We start from the raw sequence: 18124 nt of genomic DNA, 5'->3' as shown, positions 1-18124 counted from the left end.
CATGAGCCCAAAAACATGCCCTTTCCACTGCATTTATGTTGTATTTATTAGTATAAAAATATAACGCAGCGTCAAAAGCCAGTGGCACGATGCACTCCTACAGACGACGACCACGGCGACCGCCCTTCCTGCGGGTGGAGTCCGATGGGATGGGGGTCACATCCTCGATGCGGCCAATCTTCATGGACGAACGGGCCAAAGCACGCAGAGCAGACTGGGCGCCGGGTCCTGGGGTCTTGGTCTTGTTGCCGCCGGTGGCACGCAGCTTGATGTTCAAAGCGGTGATGCCCAGTGTCTTGCACTTCTCAGCCACGTCCTGGAGGGGAATTAAAAATTGAATTTGTAGAGGCTTCTCCTCGGGATAAACCTAGCACATGCATCTGCTCACCTGGGCGGCCAACATAGCGGCGTAGGGCGAAGCCTCATCACGATCGGCCTTCACCTTCATGCCTCCGGTGACACGGGCGATGGTCTCACGGCCAGACAGATCCGTGACATGGACGAAGGTGTCGTTGAAGCTGGCGTAGATGTGAGCCACTCCGAACACGACCTCACCATCGCGAACTTGGGGTCCCAGATGGACCTGCACCTCCTCCTTCTGAACTTTAGCCTTCCTTGGAGCCATTCTGCACAGTCAGGTCGTCGATTAGCAACTAAAAGGGAGAAAAACACACCATGTTTAATTGCCGGTTCAACACAATAAGAAAAACACAAAAAAAAAAGGGAAACAAATTATTTCGCCCGCGCTTTCACCGCACCCGCAAAATGGTTCAACTTATGTTGAATCATTTAATAGAGGATCATATGGAGCATTAGCTTTTCGGTTTCGCCGCCTAATTCGCAAGTTGCAGTTAAATCGCAAAAAAAAAGGGAGAAATAGCTGGAAACCAACCAATTGCGTGCACCGGATGCGAAAAAAAGAACGCAACAACAACACAGCTGCTTATGCGATAGTTATCGACGCATAGTTACTTTGGTGGTGCTATCGGGCTACCACCGCGTTCGGCACGACAGGGTGGCAACTCTGCGATTTGTAATTGGCAATTTTTGTAAACATTTCGCCAAATACCTTTTAAAACGAAATATTGCACCACTTGCAGACCCCAAACCCAACGCAATGGATACACAAAAATGTCTTGTAGTCATTTACATCGTATTTTCCTGGTTTATTACAGTGCACCTATGCACACAAACAGAATAGCTTTCTTATCGCATACACAAATGCAGTATTGTATTTTGACCACAAACAGGGACTCCTGCTCTCCAGATTTCGCCATTTACAGACGACGACCACGGCGACCGCCCTTCCTGCGGGTGGAGTCCGATGGGATGGGGGTCACATCCTCGATGCGGCCAATCTTCATGGAGGAACGGGCCAAGGCACGCAGAGCGGACTGGGCGCCGGGTCCGGGGGTCTTGGTCTTGTTGCCGCCGGTGGCACGGAGCTTGATGTGCAGGGCAGTGATACCCAGCGTCTTGCACTTCTCAGCCACATCCTGGAGGGGATTGAAACCGTTAGACGGGCTCCAACTGGACCGGAGAATGCACAACTCACCTGGGCAGCCAACATAGCGGCGTAGGGCGAAGCCTCATCACGATCGGCCTTCACCTTCATGCCTCCGGTGACACGGGCGATGGTCTCACGGCCGGACAGATCCGTAACATGGACGAAGGTGTCGTTGAAGCTGGCGTAGATGTGAGCCACTCCGAACACGATCTCGCCGTCGCGAACTTGGGGTCCCAGCTGGACCTGAACCTCCTCCTTCTGAACTTTAGCCTTCCTGGGTGCCATTCTGGGTTTGTTTGTCGATCAGCAACTGCGGGAATAGCAAGGGAATTTCCACATTTATACCACGTGTTTCACAAACAAAAACAAATGCGTGCGCACAAACAAAACAAAAAACGTAAAAAAAATGAACTGCCGGGCAGCTTTTTCGCCGTTTTCGGGCGGCGCTTTGAACACTCTTGAGGGAAGCACATTTTTTAAGTCTCAAAAGGGCTCAAAGTCGGAATTTTTCGCAAAAATTAAGGGGGACAAATTTAAGACGAACCACTTGCGTGAACCGGATATCAAAAAAGAAGGTTGACGTAGCTGTCAAAATGACAGGGTTGCTGAGTTTCTCGATGGTTGGCGATAGCTTATCGATAGCGAGCAGGGCGGGGTTTCGAACCCTTGGCGGATTTCAAAATAGATAGTTTGTTGTGCGGCTTTTGATTGGGGTAGGCCTTTTAAAAAGCCTTAAATATCTTAAGTTTAATTTATTGCATAAATCCATAAACCCTTCAGAAAGGAAAACTTCACCAAAATCCATCTTTCAGGAGTTTCTGCTTTTATTTTCTTAGGCGGTGGATGTCTGGAATATTCTTCTATCGATGGTTTGAGCCTTCGCATGGTGGTAATAAATTGGTACCATACAATGGTCACACTTTCCATTAGAGGATTGTGTCTCTGCTATAGGAATATACTGGTTCGTGTCCGAGATTAATAATATCGATTTATTTTGATATATCGAACGGTCACACTGTTTTTAGAGAGTTGAGTTGTACTATCGATAGCAGCGCAGTCGATTGGCAGCGGCCATCGGAGTGACAGCTCTAATCACAAGACACCCAAAAAAATAAGTAAATATTTATTTAATTGACCACCAAATCTGTGTCCAGCTGCATTCAGAGGCCATGTCGTGGGTCTCCGACTACAAGTACACATGGACGGAGCGGCTTGCGATGCGAACGCTACGCGCCTGTGGCTACATTCCGCACCACGTCGCCTTCGTGATGGACGGCAATCGGAGGTTCGCCCGCTCACAGCAGATTGATAAGATCGAGGGTCATTCGCGGGGATTTGAGAAGCTTGCGGACTGCCTGCGCTGGTGTCTGGACGTGGGCGTTCGCGAGGTGACCACCTTTGCCTTTAGCATCGAGAACTTTAAGCGTTCCAACGAGGAGGTGGAGGGACTGTTCAATTTGGCCCGGGAGAAGTTTGCCCGCCTGCTGGAGGAGACAGCTCGACTGGACGAACATGGCATCCGCATTCGGGTGATTGGCAACATCGAGTTACTGCCACTCGACTTGCAGAAGCTAGTGGCTTCTGCTATGCTGAGCACGGAGCGCAATGATAAGCTCTTCCTCAACGTGGCCTTTGCGTACACGTCGCGGGACGAGATTACGCAGGCGGTGGAAACGATACTGCGGCACGGCAGCCAGGATTTGGCTGGCGAAGACATCAGTGAACGGCTGCTGGAGGAATGCCTCTACACGCGGCACTCGCCGCCACCGGATCTGGTGTTCCGCACCTCCGGCGAGACCAGGCTAAGCGACTTCATGATGTGGCAGGTGTGTATAAGTATCCCTTATAGAAACAGGTGGCTAAGTCACCCCCATTGACACATTTCGCAATCCTTTAGTTCTGTTAGTGTGTTGAGTAGTCACCTGTGCCCAGCGTTCATTCATTTATTACCCAATTTTGGGCTCCGATTGCATCACTTTCATGCAATGCATTTTAAAATTGAACTCAAAACAGTTTTGCAATATGGTATTTGATAAAGTTAAAAAGTCTTAGTATTAAACGACTGCTTCTTCTATTTCAGTTAAGCACATCCGTGTTGTACTTCAGCAACGTCCTGTGGCCGCAAATCACTTTCTGGCACTTCCTGGCGAGCATTTTGGCCTACCAGCGCGACCGCTGGCAACTTGAGGACTTTCGGCGCGCGGAGAGGATGCAGAGCTGCCAGCTGGCCAAGACGAGCGACTTCTACAGCGAGCGGGTCCAGAAGTTCCTGGCCACCATCGACGAGGACCGGCGGAAGCTGCTCGTACGACTGGCCGCCAACTAACGTCCTGGAGTCCCGCCGATTTCTACATGACGATGATGTTTGTGATATCAGTGGGAAATAAAATCGTGTAAATAGCATATATGTACGGTTTTCCGGCTTGTGTAACAAGGTTAACCGACTTTCAAAATATGTCCCGTTGGAGATTTCATCACCTTAATGCACTTGTTTAAGACATTCAATTAATTTGTGGCCGAATTGTGCGCTTAGCTAGATTGTTTTCACATTCGGTCTTAAAATAAGTTCTATAAAGTGTTTGCCTTCCATTTGATAAGTAAATTATAAAAAAAAAAAAAAAACAGTAATTTGTTTAAGTGTGGAGGGGAAAAACATTAAAAATCTAAGTAAAGTGCAATATAAAACACACACTTACAATAAATAATTACATAATTATACCGTTTTTTTAATTTTTACCAATTTGTACCATAAAGCTATTTCTAACAAATTTAAAATTTATTAATTTATTTCTTTGAAATGTTATTTATTGGTCCTCAATTCATTTTAATCTGCTTTTATTTCCTTATTATTTTTTTAATATTCAAATATTTTGTTAAACAGGTACATGTTTTTTAAATTTTAGGTTTTAACGGTAAAATAGATGCAGTAAATTATAAATAAAAATAATCGATAGCTTTACACGGAACTATCGATGCCAAAATATATTGAACGTATCGCATTACCATCGACTTTTGTTCCAGCTCTATAGTTCACATGCAACTTACTGCTGAGCGCGTTTTTTTTTGTTGTAAAAATCTAAAGTACAAGAATTAGATTTAGTTAACTCGCTCCTAGTGTTTAACCAAGTACACCTTTAGTTAGCTTTACGGTTACTTTCCCGTGGCGAAGGAATAATTGCAAAATAATTACCATTAGCTCTCGGCAAAAGTTGAGCGAAGCAAAAAGAGAAGTTTGCAAGAAGAGGCGTGTGAGCGTGACGAAGAGAGCGAGAGAGCGCAGAATATCGAATCGAACGGAACAGGGCGAGGAAAGGGAACGTGAACGAAACGGATCGAAAAAATCGAAGAGACTTGGACAACCGAAGAAAACCCCACATCCAAACCCCACAAAAACCCGGTTGCCTGGGGAGCAAATGTCAAATTGCTGCGCATAAATACATTAATTTGAAGCTCCCCGCACAAGTGAGGCTCATCCAAAATTTCACACACAGGCAGCAGTTGTCGCAACAGGAAAAAAGGTGAGTGCGTGTGTGTAAGGCGTGAAAATGCAGTGCATTTTTTAGAGTGTTTTTCCAAATGTGAGCGTGCTCTCGCTTCTTCCCTTCGCGGTGCACTCTACTTGTCCCTCTCACGCGCCTGCTTTTGCTCTCCCGCTATCACTCTTCCTGTCCCTTCCTCTTCGCGTCTCGTGTGCATTTGGCGATGCTGTATTGATTTTTTTCGGTGGTGGCTAGTGGGTGGGTGATGGAACCGCACCCCCCCTTTTCATCATTCCGTAACTAAGTCCCACCCCTCGGCCCCCTGTATCCGAAGCAAGCCCCTGCCCTAAAAGTCAAACGCGTTTCGTTTCTCTATTTATATTTACACTCCCGAGCGGCAGCATTACGAGAGCGAGAGAGAGCGCTCTTAACAGTTATAAAAGTGCAAAGTCTTTGTGGTGGTGTGTGCGAGGTATCTCCATGCGATTCCGCTGATCTTTTGTTCATTTCTCGACAGGATTCAGCACACGATGTACGCCGGAGCATATGCACCCAACGCCGGCGGCGTTCAACAGCACACGGGCGGCGGTTACTATGGCAATGGTGCCGCTGCAGGCGGTGGCGGCAATGGTGCCCCACGCCACGAGCGTCCCTACTATCCGCGCAGCAATTTCGCCGGCGCCGCCGGTGGAGCTGCCATCAATGGAGCAGCCACTGCCGCTGGTAGCATGCACTTTGGCCAGCCTTATGGCGTGATGACCTATGGCATCCAGAATGGTCTGGGAATGGGAGCCGCCGGCTCTGGTGCCGGTAATCCGTATCGCCAGCAAAACGGTGTTGCCTTCGCCGGCAATGGCCTTGGAGGAGGCGGTGGTGGCGGAGCCGGATCCGGTGGAGCTGGCGGCTATGGTGGACCGCGTGGCAAAAATCCAAATTACGCACAGCGCTATCAGAAGCCGCACAACGGCGGCGGAGGTGGCGGTGGCTACCAAAGCAATAACTACAATGCTGCCGCCTTAGGCATGCTTTCCAAAGAGGAGCGCGCCGAGATCCAACGCGAAAAGGCCAAGAATCCCGGCCGCAATCTAGTGAAACCCAAGTGGGAGAATCTCGAGCCCTTCCACAAGGATTTCTACAGCATTCATCCCAATACACTGGCCAAATCAGAGCAGCAGGTGGCCGACATACGCCGCGAACTGGAAATCACAGTGTCTGGCAACGAACTACCGCACCCGGTGGTCAGTTTCGAGGAGAGCTCACTGCCCGCTCACGTCATTGAAGAGATGAAGCGCCAGGGATTCACCAAGCCCACTGCTATCCAGTCGCAGGGCTGGCCCATTGCCTTAAGTGGCCGCGATTTGGTTGGCATTGCCCAGACCGGTTCCGGCAAGACGCTGGCATACATGCTGCCGGCCATCGTGCACATTGGTAATCAGCCGCCCATATTACGAGGTGAAGGACCCATTGCTCTGGTGCTGGCGCCCACCCGGGAGCTGGCCCAGCAGATTCAGTCGGTCGTGCGAGACTATGGACATCTGTGCAAGCCCGAGATCCGTCACACTTGCATCTTTGGCGGCTCATCGAAAGTGCCGCAGGCACGCGATCTTGACCGCGGCGTCGAAGTAATCATCGCCACACCGGGACGACTGATTGATTTCCTTGAGAATCGCAACACCAACTTGCAGAGATGCACTTATCTAGTGCTGGACGAAGCCGATCGCATGCTGGACATGGGCTTCGAGCCGCAGATCCGTAAGATCATTGAGCAGATTCGTCCCGACCGCCAGGTCGTCATGTGGTCCGCCACCTGGCCGAAGGAGGTGCAGGCGCTAGCCGGCGACTTTTTAAACGATTATATCCAAATTAACATTGGCTCCATGAACCTATCGGCCAACCACAACATCCGCCAGATTGTCGAGATCTGCACCGAAATGGAGAAACCGCAGCGCTTGGTGCGCTTACTCAATGAGATCGCTCCCACCAAGAATTCGGCCAACAATGGCAACAAGATCATCATCTTTGTGGAGACCAAGATCAAGGTGAGCTCGAATTTATTATTGGTGGCTTAACGAATTCTAAATATCATTGGTTCTTCTTTCGGATTACCTTGAAGCAATGTCATCAGACATTGACGCACTTCATTCGTACTGTTTATTTGCAAATATCATTTTTTCTTTCGGCTCTGTTCGGTTTACTTCGAAGTAATGTCATCAGATATTAACGTATTCTTTGTTTATTACAATTGCAAAGATCCAAAAAGACCCGTCTAGATACTAGATACTAGCCATTAAGTAATGTTTATGTGAAATTGGAAACATACCCCACTAATGTCCTACCTTTTTCTTGCCCCTATCCAGGTGGAGGACATCTTGCAGATCATCCGTACCGAAGGTTACACCGCCACCTCGATTCACGGCGACAAGACACAGAATGAGCGTGATTCAGTGCTAAAGGATTTCCGCAATGGCAAGTCCAACATTCTGATTGCCACCGATGTGGCCTCGCGCGGTCTTGATGTGGAGGATCTGCAGTACGTAATTAACTATGATTACCCCAACTCATCGGAGAACTACGTGCACCGCATCGGGCGCACTGGCCGATGCCAGCAGCTGGGAACTGCCTACACCTTCTTCACGCCCGACAATGCCAAGCAGGCGCGTGAACTGATCTCTGTGCTTGAAGAGGCTGGCCAGACGCCGTCACAGGCGCTTTTGGACTTGGCTCGTTCGATGCCAAGCTCGGGCGGCTATCGCGGCAACAAGCGCTGGAACAACAACGGTGGCGGCGATCGCAACACTGGCGGTCACAACGGCGTCTATCAGCAGCGCAATAGCAATCCGCTGAATTACCAGGCCGGTAACAACTATAACAACAATCGCAGCGGCCCTCTAACTGGCGGTAGCTACCAGCAGTATGCCGCTGGCGGCAATAGCTATCAGCAGAATGGTGGTGGTGGCGGCGGCGGCGGTAATTGGAACCGCATGAATCAAATGGGACAGGATGGAGGAGCTGGACAGCAGCAGCGAAATGGCAACACTTATCGCCCGAGGGCTCCCTTCAACAATGGCGGACCACGTGCCATTATGGGCCATCAGGGTGGCGCCGGCGGAGCAGGCGGCGTGGGTGGAGCAGGCGGCGTAGGCGGTGGCCCACAGCCGCACATGGCACCCCAGCAGGGCGGTCAGTATATGCCACAGGCGTATCGCGGACGTGGCCAGTTTGTGCCGCAGGGAGCTGGTGCCGGTGGCATGCCGCCACGATTCCAGCAGTATCCCAAGCGGGAGTATCAGCAACAAGGAGTGGCCCACTACGGCCAGCAGGCCGTTCAGCATCAGCAGCAACAACAGCAGCAGGTGCAGCAGGCAGGCCAGCAGACCAAGCCGCCCAAGGATGATGGCAACAAGTATGCACCACCGCCTCCGGCTGCGGTGACCACCTCGCTGGTCCATTACACGCCAGCCAATTCGCCACCGATTGCGGCCGTAGCTGCTGCCGCTGCAGCAGCCGCCGGACGAGCAGCAGCTGTGGCTCCGGCTCCCGGTGCCGCCTACATGTACGATGCGGCCGGCGTTCTGACCACCGCCGCTGCGCCGGGCACCAATCCATATGCCAACCAGTTCAGCATGCCGGCCACCTACTATGCCGCCCAGCATCACCAGTTCGCCCCAGCCGTGGCAGGACCCGGACCAGGACCCGGCCAGGCCATCGAGCAGGCGGGACACCAATAGGTTATTGCGCTCATGGGAGGAAATGGTATGGAAATGGACGTAGAAGTGGAAGTGGAAGTGAATCGTGGAGAGCTACAACAACAACAGCTTTAGTAACATCAACAACAATGCTAGCAACAACAACTTTAACAACTATACCAACACCGACGACATGGACAAAGAAATCAACAATTAATCAATCACACTCATGAAATCCAAATGCATATGATGATAAATGAAAGAAGGGATATAATTTTGCCAAACATACAAGAGCATATAACAGCTGCTCTTTAAATTCTGAGCGAAAATCATTGCCTTTTTTGTTTCTATATTTCTCCCCACCCCAACTCACTACTATTATTAGTACTTTTGTGTTCTCTTTTGCTTATTTAAGCATTCGCAGTTTGTGTTTGCGACACAATTTGACATCTACACCCCCCCGACCTTTCATTCGTTACTGTTCTCTGGACAAACAGCCCCAACCATCAATAACCAGGGGTAAGTGTGTGCTATTTTACGTGTAACGTAACTAGTTTTTAATTCATCTTTCTGTCCCACACAGCCAACGCAAGGATCGTCGGCCTCGAAACCCTTTTATGTTTTCCAATCACAAGGTAAAACGAAACAAATATCAAGAACACCTCGAAAGGGAACGATTATTGTAGTTTTTAAGCTTTTCCACACACAAAAAAACACACACACACCCCGACAGTTGCATGTTCTTCGAATGTTTAAAAGAATTAAGTAAGTTATTTTTATTATTCTTTTTCGCCAGGCAAAATCGAGTATACTCAGCGTTTTATAGCCATTCAGTTGGTTGATCAACGTTCATACATTTATATGTTATACTAAAAGAAAACAAAACAAGAAAGGATCTAGAGACAGACACTGTTAATTAAGTGATATTTGTAAATTCGTGTGTATCAATCTTTACACAAAGCTAAGAACACAAGCACGCAACCAAAAAACCAAAATATTGAATTCGAAAATTGTCAAAAACAAAGTAAGGGATTGAAACAAAAGAGAAACCCTTTTCACTAACTTGGTTGGTATGAAATGTACGGTTTGCTTATAATAACACATGTTTAATTATTTTATAGACATATATATATACATTATCCGAGCGAAATTTGCAACAAACAATTACAACAAAGGGAAAACTGACTAAATTCTACACAAATTCCATTTAAGAAAACGCAGCTAACGGTTGAGATATATAATGTACACCTATGTTTTGGCCAAATCCAAAATAGGCGAAAAGGGAAATGGGAAATGGGCAGCGCTGCTTTGGTAGGAAGTATGTTAAAGAAAAACTAACAAAACTAAAACAAGTTACAATCGATAATAATAAAACAATTATAAAGCAATGGGAGAACACGAACACAGCCACATAGAACCCACACAAGCACACGCATTCAGACACACACACACACACCCACACCGACACAAAAGCACTCAACACACACACACACACACCACGAACACCACAAGGACAAGCAAATTTACAGTTATCATTTAATTTCCCATTTTGATACATATATGTGTGTATTCTATATATGCTATATATATATTTACATGTATGTGTAGATTCGAGCTTGATTTTCAATGGAGATTAAAACAAAAACTCATTTTGTTGAACATTTATAGAATTCGATAATAATCCCCTAACACAACATTCGCATAAATTAACGAGGTTTTTTCAAAAGTTCTATGCAAATACTTGAAAATACAAAGAAAAATTCTATTACAATTTTCAATTATTCAAAGACCAAAGAACAGAAGCAGTTGAAAATAAGAAGATAGAAAGCGAAGAAAAAAGAAAAGACGCCACATTCATCCATAAAAACAAGTAAAGCGAACACGAAACAAGAGGAAAAGAAGGAGGAACACAAAACAAGGTTAGAAGATCGAATAATGCCAAGCAATGCCACACGAAAATAATGATAATAATAATACAGCAAACATAATGCATACTTCTGACTATTCCAAAAAGCTCATTTTTTTTCGTATCCCCATATCTTTATTTGTTTTTTGATTTGAAAATCGCTTTGATTTGTATCATTAATTTTCCTCTTCCGAATACTTTTGGCCAGAGTTCAGGATGAGTAAATAAGTAGTAGTAACATTAATTGGCAGCTCCAGTCATATAGTTAGCAGTAATATATCCAAATATCGTCTGTTCAAGCAGTTGTCCATGTTGTTGCAAGCAGTGCGTTATCCTCGCCACGGGAAAGCAGTACAAAAGTACAAAAAAGCCGAAGAATTTTTGGAAAACGTAACGGACACAAGGGAATATTCTACAGTGGAATTGTGTGAAAACAAGTACACAAGGAAAATAGATGAAAATCATGTAAATTATATTATAAATATATTTGTTAGCCTAGCCGATCGGGGGGTGTGAAAGGAACATTTCTATTCATTTTTTTTATTAGTTCTCTACGTATACGGTTTCTTTATAGCAAATAAAAAAAATCGGGAAAAACATGAGGGAATATTTATATAGGGTATATCGTCAACACAAGGATCTCTTTTTTAAAGCAAAACGGACGGGAGACTCGAATTCTTCTATATACATACATAGACCTATAATTCATAGGGAATTTCACTTTTATTTCATTTCATTTTTGGTTTCCTTGGGGTTAGTCGATTTCCATACATTTTGAAAATCATTGGAGAGACGGGTTTCGAAACCTACAACTAGATGTTTTATTTTTTTATATACTCTAGGCGTATACGCAAAGTTACCAAGTGAATTAACGTTTTTATTTTTATAATTTCATACTTCTTTATTATAATTTCGATGCAACCGAATTGTGATGATGTGATAGACTTATATAAACAAACGAAAATACAAAAATACTAATTAATAACCAATTTAAATGAAGTAATCGCAGTGCCCCCAAAAAGGCCAGGCCAAAAACACTGAAACTGAAACTGAAACAGAGGCAGCTGAAACTGAAGCTGAATCTGAATCGAAATCAGTATCTGAATCAGAAGAGGAATATGAATATATGTTATGTATTTGTATTATTGTCGTTGTCGTTGTCGCTCATAGACAATGTCTGATGGCTACAATATAATGTATTATGGATGACTTGAGGCATACATTCTTTTTTTGAAGAAATAAAACTATAGAGCGCGATATTTGTATTGTATTTATCTATAAGTTGTTGTGTACACACTGCGAAAAGAAACAAACAAACCAAACAACAAACTAAAAAAAAAAGCAAAAAAAAAAAAACAACAATGGAACACACAAAATCAAAAGAAAACAAAAAAAAAACTAGAAAAAAAAGAGCAAAAGAAGTTGAAACTGATAAAATTTAAGAGTAACTGAAACCGAAAGCACCCAAAAAAGAGAAGGGGAAAGCGGAGAATTCGTTGTTCCCTTCGCACTTTTGAGGCAAGTCCTTCGTTTAAGTCCTGATCGATCGCTCTATCTCTGTCTCCATCCCTAACTCTCTCAGACCCCCCGCCCCGCCCCCTTATACGATATATTTCTCGCTCGCAGTCTCTTCTTGAAACGATAGATTTAAAACGATAGAAATTCGCATATACATATATTTTTGAAAGTATAGAATTGCAACTTTTGAAAAAATGCAACCAAAAATAAAGACGAAAGACTAAAGCCAAAAACAAAATGAATTCAATTGTTTGAAGCAAGAACAAGAGAATAACGGAGAAAGTGCAACGAAGTGCCGTTATTTCGATAGTTTGTATAGTTATTTTTTTTTGTAATACTTATTTTCTGTTTCGTTTACTTAGAGAACTTTAAATCGTTTACACACACATACACACCCACACACAAATACGCGTTTTTGATTTAGTTATCGTTTTTGCGTTTGTTTAACTTTTTTATTTGTTTTGTTTTAAGCTTTTTCGTTGGTAAACCAAAATATGTATATATGTGTATGTATGGGCATACATGTATCAATGTCGATAAAGTCGATAAAGTGAATGCATTTACCGTTACAGTGCGATGCGCACAAGTGCCAAAAATGCAGCAAAAACACCCGCACACACCCACGCACTCGGACACACACACACACTCACACGACAACAATTAAACAAATACACGTACACGCCAACAACCACACACACAAGTTTCTTATAGATGATACAAACAAACAAACACATTACATGTGCTGCACAGTGGGCACATCCTGTGCGACCCACTGTGCACGCAAAGCCTACAAAACAAGCATACTTTTAAGCGCCAAAGTTAGGAGCGTCTTTTGAGGGTTCTAAAAACAAAATAAGGAAACCATTAAACACCAGACTTGTTGGGCAATTAACATTTAGCTGCTGGACGTAGGCTAAATTTTTGCCATCGGCAGACGGAACTAACTTTAAAATAATAAAAATAATACAAGTTGAAACCAAAACCCATTGTGATAACAGCTGCGTAAACGAAACACGTTAGAACCTTACTTGTACGTATTTCGATTGCAATTCGATAAAACGGGGATCCCCCACTAAGTCCTAAATAATACAAATTCAATCAAAAGCAAGCAAGCCAACAATTTATCCAAACTAGTTTTTAAACGAATACAAAACAACTCACCCAGCCGCACACACACGTATTTTTACTGATTTGAAAAGGAAGGAGAACTTTTCTTGATTTTCATTTGTTGTGTTGACCAATGCAAATTTTAGCGACAAATTAAGAAAAGAAGAAAATACACATACCAGAAAAATAAAAAAAAAAACAAACACAAATGCAAATTCTTAGCCATTTCGAAGGAGCGTGCATTTAGAATATTACATCAACTAATATTTACACTTGCATATATTCAAAGCAAACCATTTGAATAAATTCTAAATATTACTATAGATCACTAACACAAAATGATGCATACAATGTTGATGCAAATCCATAAACGAGAAGCCAAGCAAACGCGTTTGAATGAATGTTTGCAGCTTAAGCTAAGTTAGCACACACAATATATTATATTAATTATAACGAAACGATATAGGTATGCAATATAATGCATATATTTATAATGCACCGCCTCCCCCTTTTTCCCGTCGCAAAACCCAAGAAAGTTGCGTCGGAAAAGGGGCGATAACTAAATTGTAATCAATTTACCTATCTTATACTAGGTTATACGAACCCATAAACATAACCCCGTCCTCATTTAGAAATCGGACAACAAACCTTCCCTTGGTCCCGAATCCCAAAATGTTAAACACGAAAACGTCAAAAAAAAAAAAAAACAAAAAACGCATAAATATGAAATATGTAACGGAAATCTTTACAAAAAGCGAAATAGGTATCTTCTATATAATAAATAAACGCCAACAAAAATCACTTTTAAATTGATTTTGATTTTGTGGGAGGTTTGGGGTTCTGAACTCTTATGGAATTTGCAAAACCAAATGGTACGTATTATTTTAAGAACGTGAACTTAAAAACAAAAAGTTAGTACATTTTGCCAAATTTGACAAAGATAAGGTTAGTAAGCAATAAAAACAAGCTCGGTTCCAATCACATTTCCCATAATACTTCTTTATTGAAACGCCCACATATTCCGACCGCCAGTTGCCCGGATCGGAAGTGCGACTGCATGTGTATAGGTGCAGCCTCCAGATCCGATAGCTATAGATCCGCCGGGGAGGCGATAAGAAAGGCCACAACATCAATAGCTAGCTAGCGAAGAGTCGATTTCGGACCTCCGTAACAGAGATAAGAGAACACTATGTTAAGCACATGGTTTAAGATCGTAATCTGTATTGGTAGTAATTAACATTTAGATATCCAAAGCGTAGACATATACAGACAGGACTCAACGATCCGCAGACAGGTAGACATTGGGTTAGCGGACTATCATAACTGGCAACTGGCCTTCCTATTCATACAGTATAGTATATATATATTATATAAAATTAACTAATTCATTTATAAAAAGCATTCATCAAAACCCAAAGTCGCACCGCTCCCTAGGAGTTTTGTTTGGTTGTAGTTTGTTGGTGTTATCGTGTTATCCATTATCCTTTGTGTTGTCTTTGATTTGCATTATCTGGTGTTTCCTGTTGTGGTTGCTGCTCGAGAGGATTAGAGTGTGGTGGGGGAATGAGATGTGCAGCTGGCGCCTAAGTGAAGCTGCAGCAGGAGTTAGTCTTTTTCGCCGTCTTGTAGAACGCCTTGCTCTGCAGCGACAATTTCTCCGACTTGCTAACCATGTCGTCCAGCTTCTCGCCTCGCTCCAGCACCGCCTCGATGGTGTTCTTTAGAATGATCTTCGTCTCGTCCAGGTCGTTTTGCATTTTCGTCAGCGGATCCGCTTCGACGGGATTTTGATAGCGTGCTAAAAACGCTGGCAGCAAGTCAAATGAGATGGTGGCCTCCGTGCCATTGGGCCACTGATCGGCCGACACCTTGGCCGTGAAGTCATCCAGAATCTTTGTGATGAGCGTGTGCGCCACGCGATGCGGATACTCATGATCGGCGATCAGGACACCGGCCAAATTGTCCGCCCTCACATACACATGACACATGTAGGCATCCTGCTTCACCGATTGCCGCAGGGCCGGCTGTGTGCGCTCCACAATTGTCTTCGAAGCGAAACTGCAAGTGGAGACGGTGTAGGGGGGTGTTCGTCATTGATGACTCTTTGAGCCTGCGCCGTTTGGTGGCATCCACATGCATACTCACGTCATGAACTCGTTGACGGTGCCACGTTGGAAAAAGGAGAAGGACTGCAGGTCCGAGGCGGTCTTTAGGAGGCGCGCCTCGCTGGCGCCCTTGTGAAAGATGCTCAACGCGAACAACTTGACCATTTTGATTGGCTCTGGGCTGCCAAGAGTGGGTCTGCGGGTCGCGGCTTCCTCGACTGTTGCTTCTCCGGTCGAATGCTCCTGGGGCACTGCGCTGCACGCTTGTCCTGGCTAATCTTGCTTTGCTTTGGCGGGTGGGTTGCAGTTTCAGCGCACTGGCATTCGTGGAAAAGTGCGACAAGTGAGTTTGTTTAACGCAGTAAATCTGTGCCGTTCCTTCAGTGTGTGTGTGTGTGTGTGCGTTTGCACATATGCGTAGTGTGTGTCAGCTTATTGGGGATGGTACGGCTGGAATTCCGATGACTTCCGATTACTATCGATTGTTAAGGTTACAGTTGATAAGCATAACTTTCAGTAAATGTTTAAATTTTTTTTATTAATTTAATTTGGTAACAATACGTACTGTGAAGCGCTAAAAATAACCGCTATTCGTGTGCGCGATTATAGTGAGACATCACTGAAAACTTCGATAACTACTAATCGGCGCTAACGGCAATGTAACGGTTTTCTTGTGCACTGCTAGCTAACTTTTCGAGATTTCTTTAATCATTTTCATGGCAAAGCGTATAAAATTCCAACGCCTGGCGGAGATGCGGCCCACAATGACCCGTTTCTCCACCGTGGCGCTAATTGTGTCCAAATCCTCGCCGAACATCTTCTACGACAAGATGAGTGGCACCGAACGTGGGGTCCTCACCTTGACAATCCGAGATTCCCCCAATCACCTGACCAATTGCAAGTGCTGGGGCCAGCGGGCCTGCGTGGATGAGTACGTGACCATGCTGCAGATCGGTCATGTGGTGGACATTGTGGGCGCCAAAGTGATGTCCATTCCGGCGACTCCTCCGGGAGAACAGCGTTACCAGCCCCAAGCGACGGTCTCCTGCGCCCTGGTGGTAAACGAAGGATCTGGCTATGTGATGCACCACAACAACGAAGACTCTGACCACATAACAATCCTGCAACAGTTACTGCAGCGACCCATAAAACCGCTTGGAGCGGTTCTTAAGTTGGCAGATGTGCGTTCCGGCCTGGAATCCCCCGATAAGATAATCACCACCAATGTGGATCTACTGGTGGTCGTGGCTGCAGTGCGGCCAGTGCGTCAGATTAAGCGAAAGCTGCAGGTGTCACACTGTGAGTTCCAGGAGCTGCTGCACTGCCTGGAGGTAATTGTGATCGATGCCAGCTATCCGGAGGGCATGCTGCTCTCCGTTTGGCAACCCGACTGGATACGACGTGCTCAACACTGGCGGCCACTTCGCACTGTCCTGCATTTGCTCGATGTGCGTGTTTCCTACTCGAACTTTCATCGTTGTCCCGTGCTTTCCCATTCAAATTGCACGCTTATTTGCGAAAATCCCGAGGTGGCTGGAGAGGATTGCCGCCTTTTGCTAGCTTTTGCCGCCACTGTACCTTCAAGAAGTTTTAGGGGCTGTGCCCAGACAGAGCTGGACAACTTGCCTGCAGGTGAGTAAAGGTTAATGATCCGGGCGTAGTATTTACTTGAATTTTTTCTATCCTACTTTTAGTTGCCAGCATTCAGACGCAGATGACGGTTAAGCAGATATATTCCCGCGCCGAGGGCGAACTGCAGGATACGTCCATGCATCAGTTTACAGCAGTGCTGTATGCCATGGTCACCAAGTTCGACTTAGATGGACTGTCCTCCCACGTCAACAGGAAGTGGTAAGTGTTATACAACCCCATCCCGCATCCCGGACATGACTAAATCGACTCCACCAGTGTATAGAATATATATGTGAACATTCTAGGGTGCACTACTTGTTACGTACTTTTCCACGATTTTAGTACACACTCTTACTTTACAGCACTGCCTGTCAACGACATATACCACGGAACCTGGAAGATTGCGCCTCGGACGCCTGTCAGATGGATTTCTCGCTGGCCAATGATGAACCCAGATACATCAGCTACTTCAGTATCAACATCCATTTGTCCGACCAGACGGGCACTCTCGTCGAAGCCCGGTTAGCTGGACAGCCGGCAGAACGAATCCTGGGACTTCGGGCGGAGGACTTCGACCGACTGGCGGAGCGCGAGAAAAGCGAGCTTAAGTGGCGCTTCTTGCTGAAATACTTCGAGGTGAGATTGATGATCAAAAAGCCCGTGGATGTGCGCAATAATCTCGTCGTTGTGGTGGTCGACATGCAAGCCACTCCCCTGGAAAAGCTTGTCGCAAAGGTGGCCGTTTTCTAAATGTAATTTGAAGCCCATTGAAATACTGCTCAACATCTACATAAATAGCGATCTTTATTTCGCATTTTCACATAAAAGTGTACAACTGCAATACATAAATAGATTGAAAGCGCCTCGAATCTCTGAATGTGGGTCCTAAGTGGGATACGTTTGGCTCATTGGGATGGATCGTCTAAGTGCCATTTTGCCTAGTGCTAAAGAAGGTGCCGGTGTCTTTGGTTGGTGGTGGTGGGTGGCTATGGGGCGTTTCAGGTCCACAAGCCAGTTTTGGGACATTTTTGAATGCTCTAAGTTAACATGGTATCAAAATGCAGTGGGGTTACCACAAATGCTTTAGGATTAATGCTTCTTTAAAGTCCCGACTTGCGACTGCTTTATTGTTATCAAACGTTCTGTTCTTAAGACAGCCTCAACCAAGATTAAGATTATTTGAT

At 45.3% G+C, this 18124-nt stretch overlaps 6 protein-coding genes across 6 annotated transcripts; 3 read left to right on the top strand and 3 right to left on the bottom strand.

Moving 5' to 3' along the window:
• Positions 1-28: 28 nt before the first annotated feature.
• Positions 29-946, bottom strand: LOC122625059 (40S ribosomal protein S14a-like). The gene is made up of 3 exons (XM_043804914.1): positions 893-946; positions 389-653; positions 29-316 (listed from the first exon to the last, which is right to left on the bottom strand). The coding sequence occupies exons 2-3, from the start codon at positions 623-625 to the stop codon at positions 98-100; spliced, it is 456 nt and encodes a 151-aa protein (XP_043660849.1). The 5' UTR covers positions 626-653; positions 893-946; the 3' UTR covers positions 29-97.
• Positions 947-1134: 188 nt separating this feature from the next.
• On the bottom strand, positions 1135-2131 carry LOC122623482 (40S ribosomal protein S14a). The gene is made up of 3 exons (XM_043802676.1): positions 2052-2131; positions 1556-1817; positions 1135-1496 (listed from the first exon to the last, which is right to left on the bottom strand). The coding sequence occupies exons 2-3, from the start codon at positions 1790-1792 to the stop codon at positions 1278-1280; spliced, it is 456 nt and encodes a 151-aa protein (XP_043658611.1). The 5' UTR covers positions 1793-1817; positions 2052-2131; the 3' UTR covers positions 1135-1277.
• A 442-nt stretch (positions 2132-2573) lies between these two features.
• On the top strand, positions 2574-4223 carry LOC122624246 (dehydrodolichyl diphosphate synthase complex subunit DHDDS). The gene is made up of 2 exons (XM_043803731.1): positions 2574-3333; positions 3588-4223. The coding sequence occupies exons 1-2, from the start codon at positions 2677-2679 to the stop codon at positions 3831-3833; spliced, it is 903 nt and encodes a 300-aa protein (XP_043659666.1). The 5' UTR covers positions 2574-2676; the 3' UTR covers positions 3834-4223.
• A 297-nt stretch (positions 4224-4520) lies between these two features.
• On the top strand, positions 4521-9001 carry LOC122625287 (ATP-dependent RNA helicase dbp2). Its single transcript, XM_043805346.1, has 3 exons — positions 4521-5025; positions 5504-7025; positions 7344-9001. The coding sequence occupies exons 2-3, from the start codon at positions 5517-5519 to the stop codon at positions 8712-8714; spliced, it is 2880 nt and encodes a 959-aa protein (XP_043661281.1). The 5' UTR covers positions 4521-5025; positions 5504-5516; the 3' UTR covers positions 8715-9001.
• Positions 9002-14175: 5174 nt separating this feature from the next.
• Positions 14176-15739, bottom strand: LOC122624143 (synaptobrevin homolog YKT6). The gene is made up of 2 exons (XM_043803586.1): positions 15349-15739; positions 14176-15261 (listed from the first exon to the last, which is right to left on the bottom strand). The coding sequence occupies exons 1-2, from the start codon at positions 15471-15473 to the stop codon at positions 14787-14789; spliced, it is 600 nt and encodes a 199-aa protein (XP_043659521.1). The 5' UTR covers positions 15474-15739; the 3' UTR covers positions 14176-14786.
• A 285-nt stretch (positions 15740-16024) lies between these two features.
• On the top strand, positions 16025-17744 carry LOC122624328 (protein hold'em). The gene is made up of 3 exons (XM_043803826.1): positions 16025-16940; positions 17003-17159; positions 17303-17744. The coding sequence occupies exons 1-3, from the start codon at positions 16025-16027 to the stop codon at positions 17688-17690; spliced, it is 1461 nt and encodes a 486-aa protein (XP_043659761.1). The 3' UTR covers positions 17691-17744.
• The last annotated feature ends 380 nt before the right edge of the window (positions 17745-18124 follow it).

The sequence above is a fragment of the Drosophila teissieri genome, chromosome X (genome assembly GCF_016746235.2).
Source record: "Drosophila teissieri strain GT53w chromosome X, Prin_Dtei_1.1, whole genome shotgun sequence".
Lineage (NCBI taxonomy): Eukaryota > Metazoa > Arthropoda > Insecta > Diptera > Drosophilidae > Drosophila > Drosophila teissieri.
This window is presented reverse-complemented; position numbering and strand designations above follow the sequence as displayed.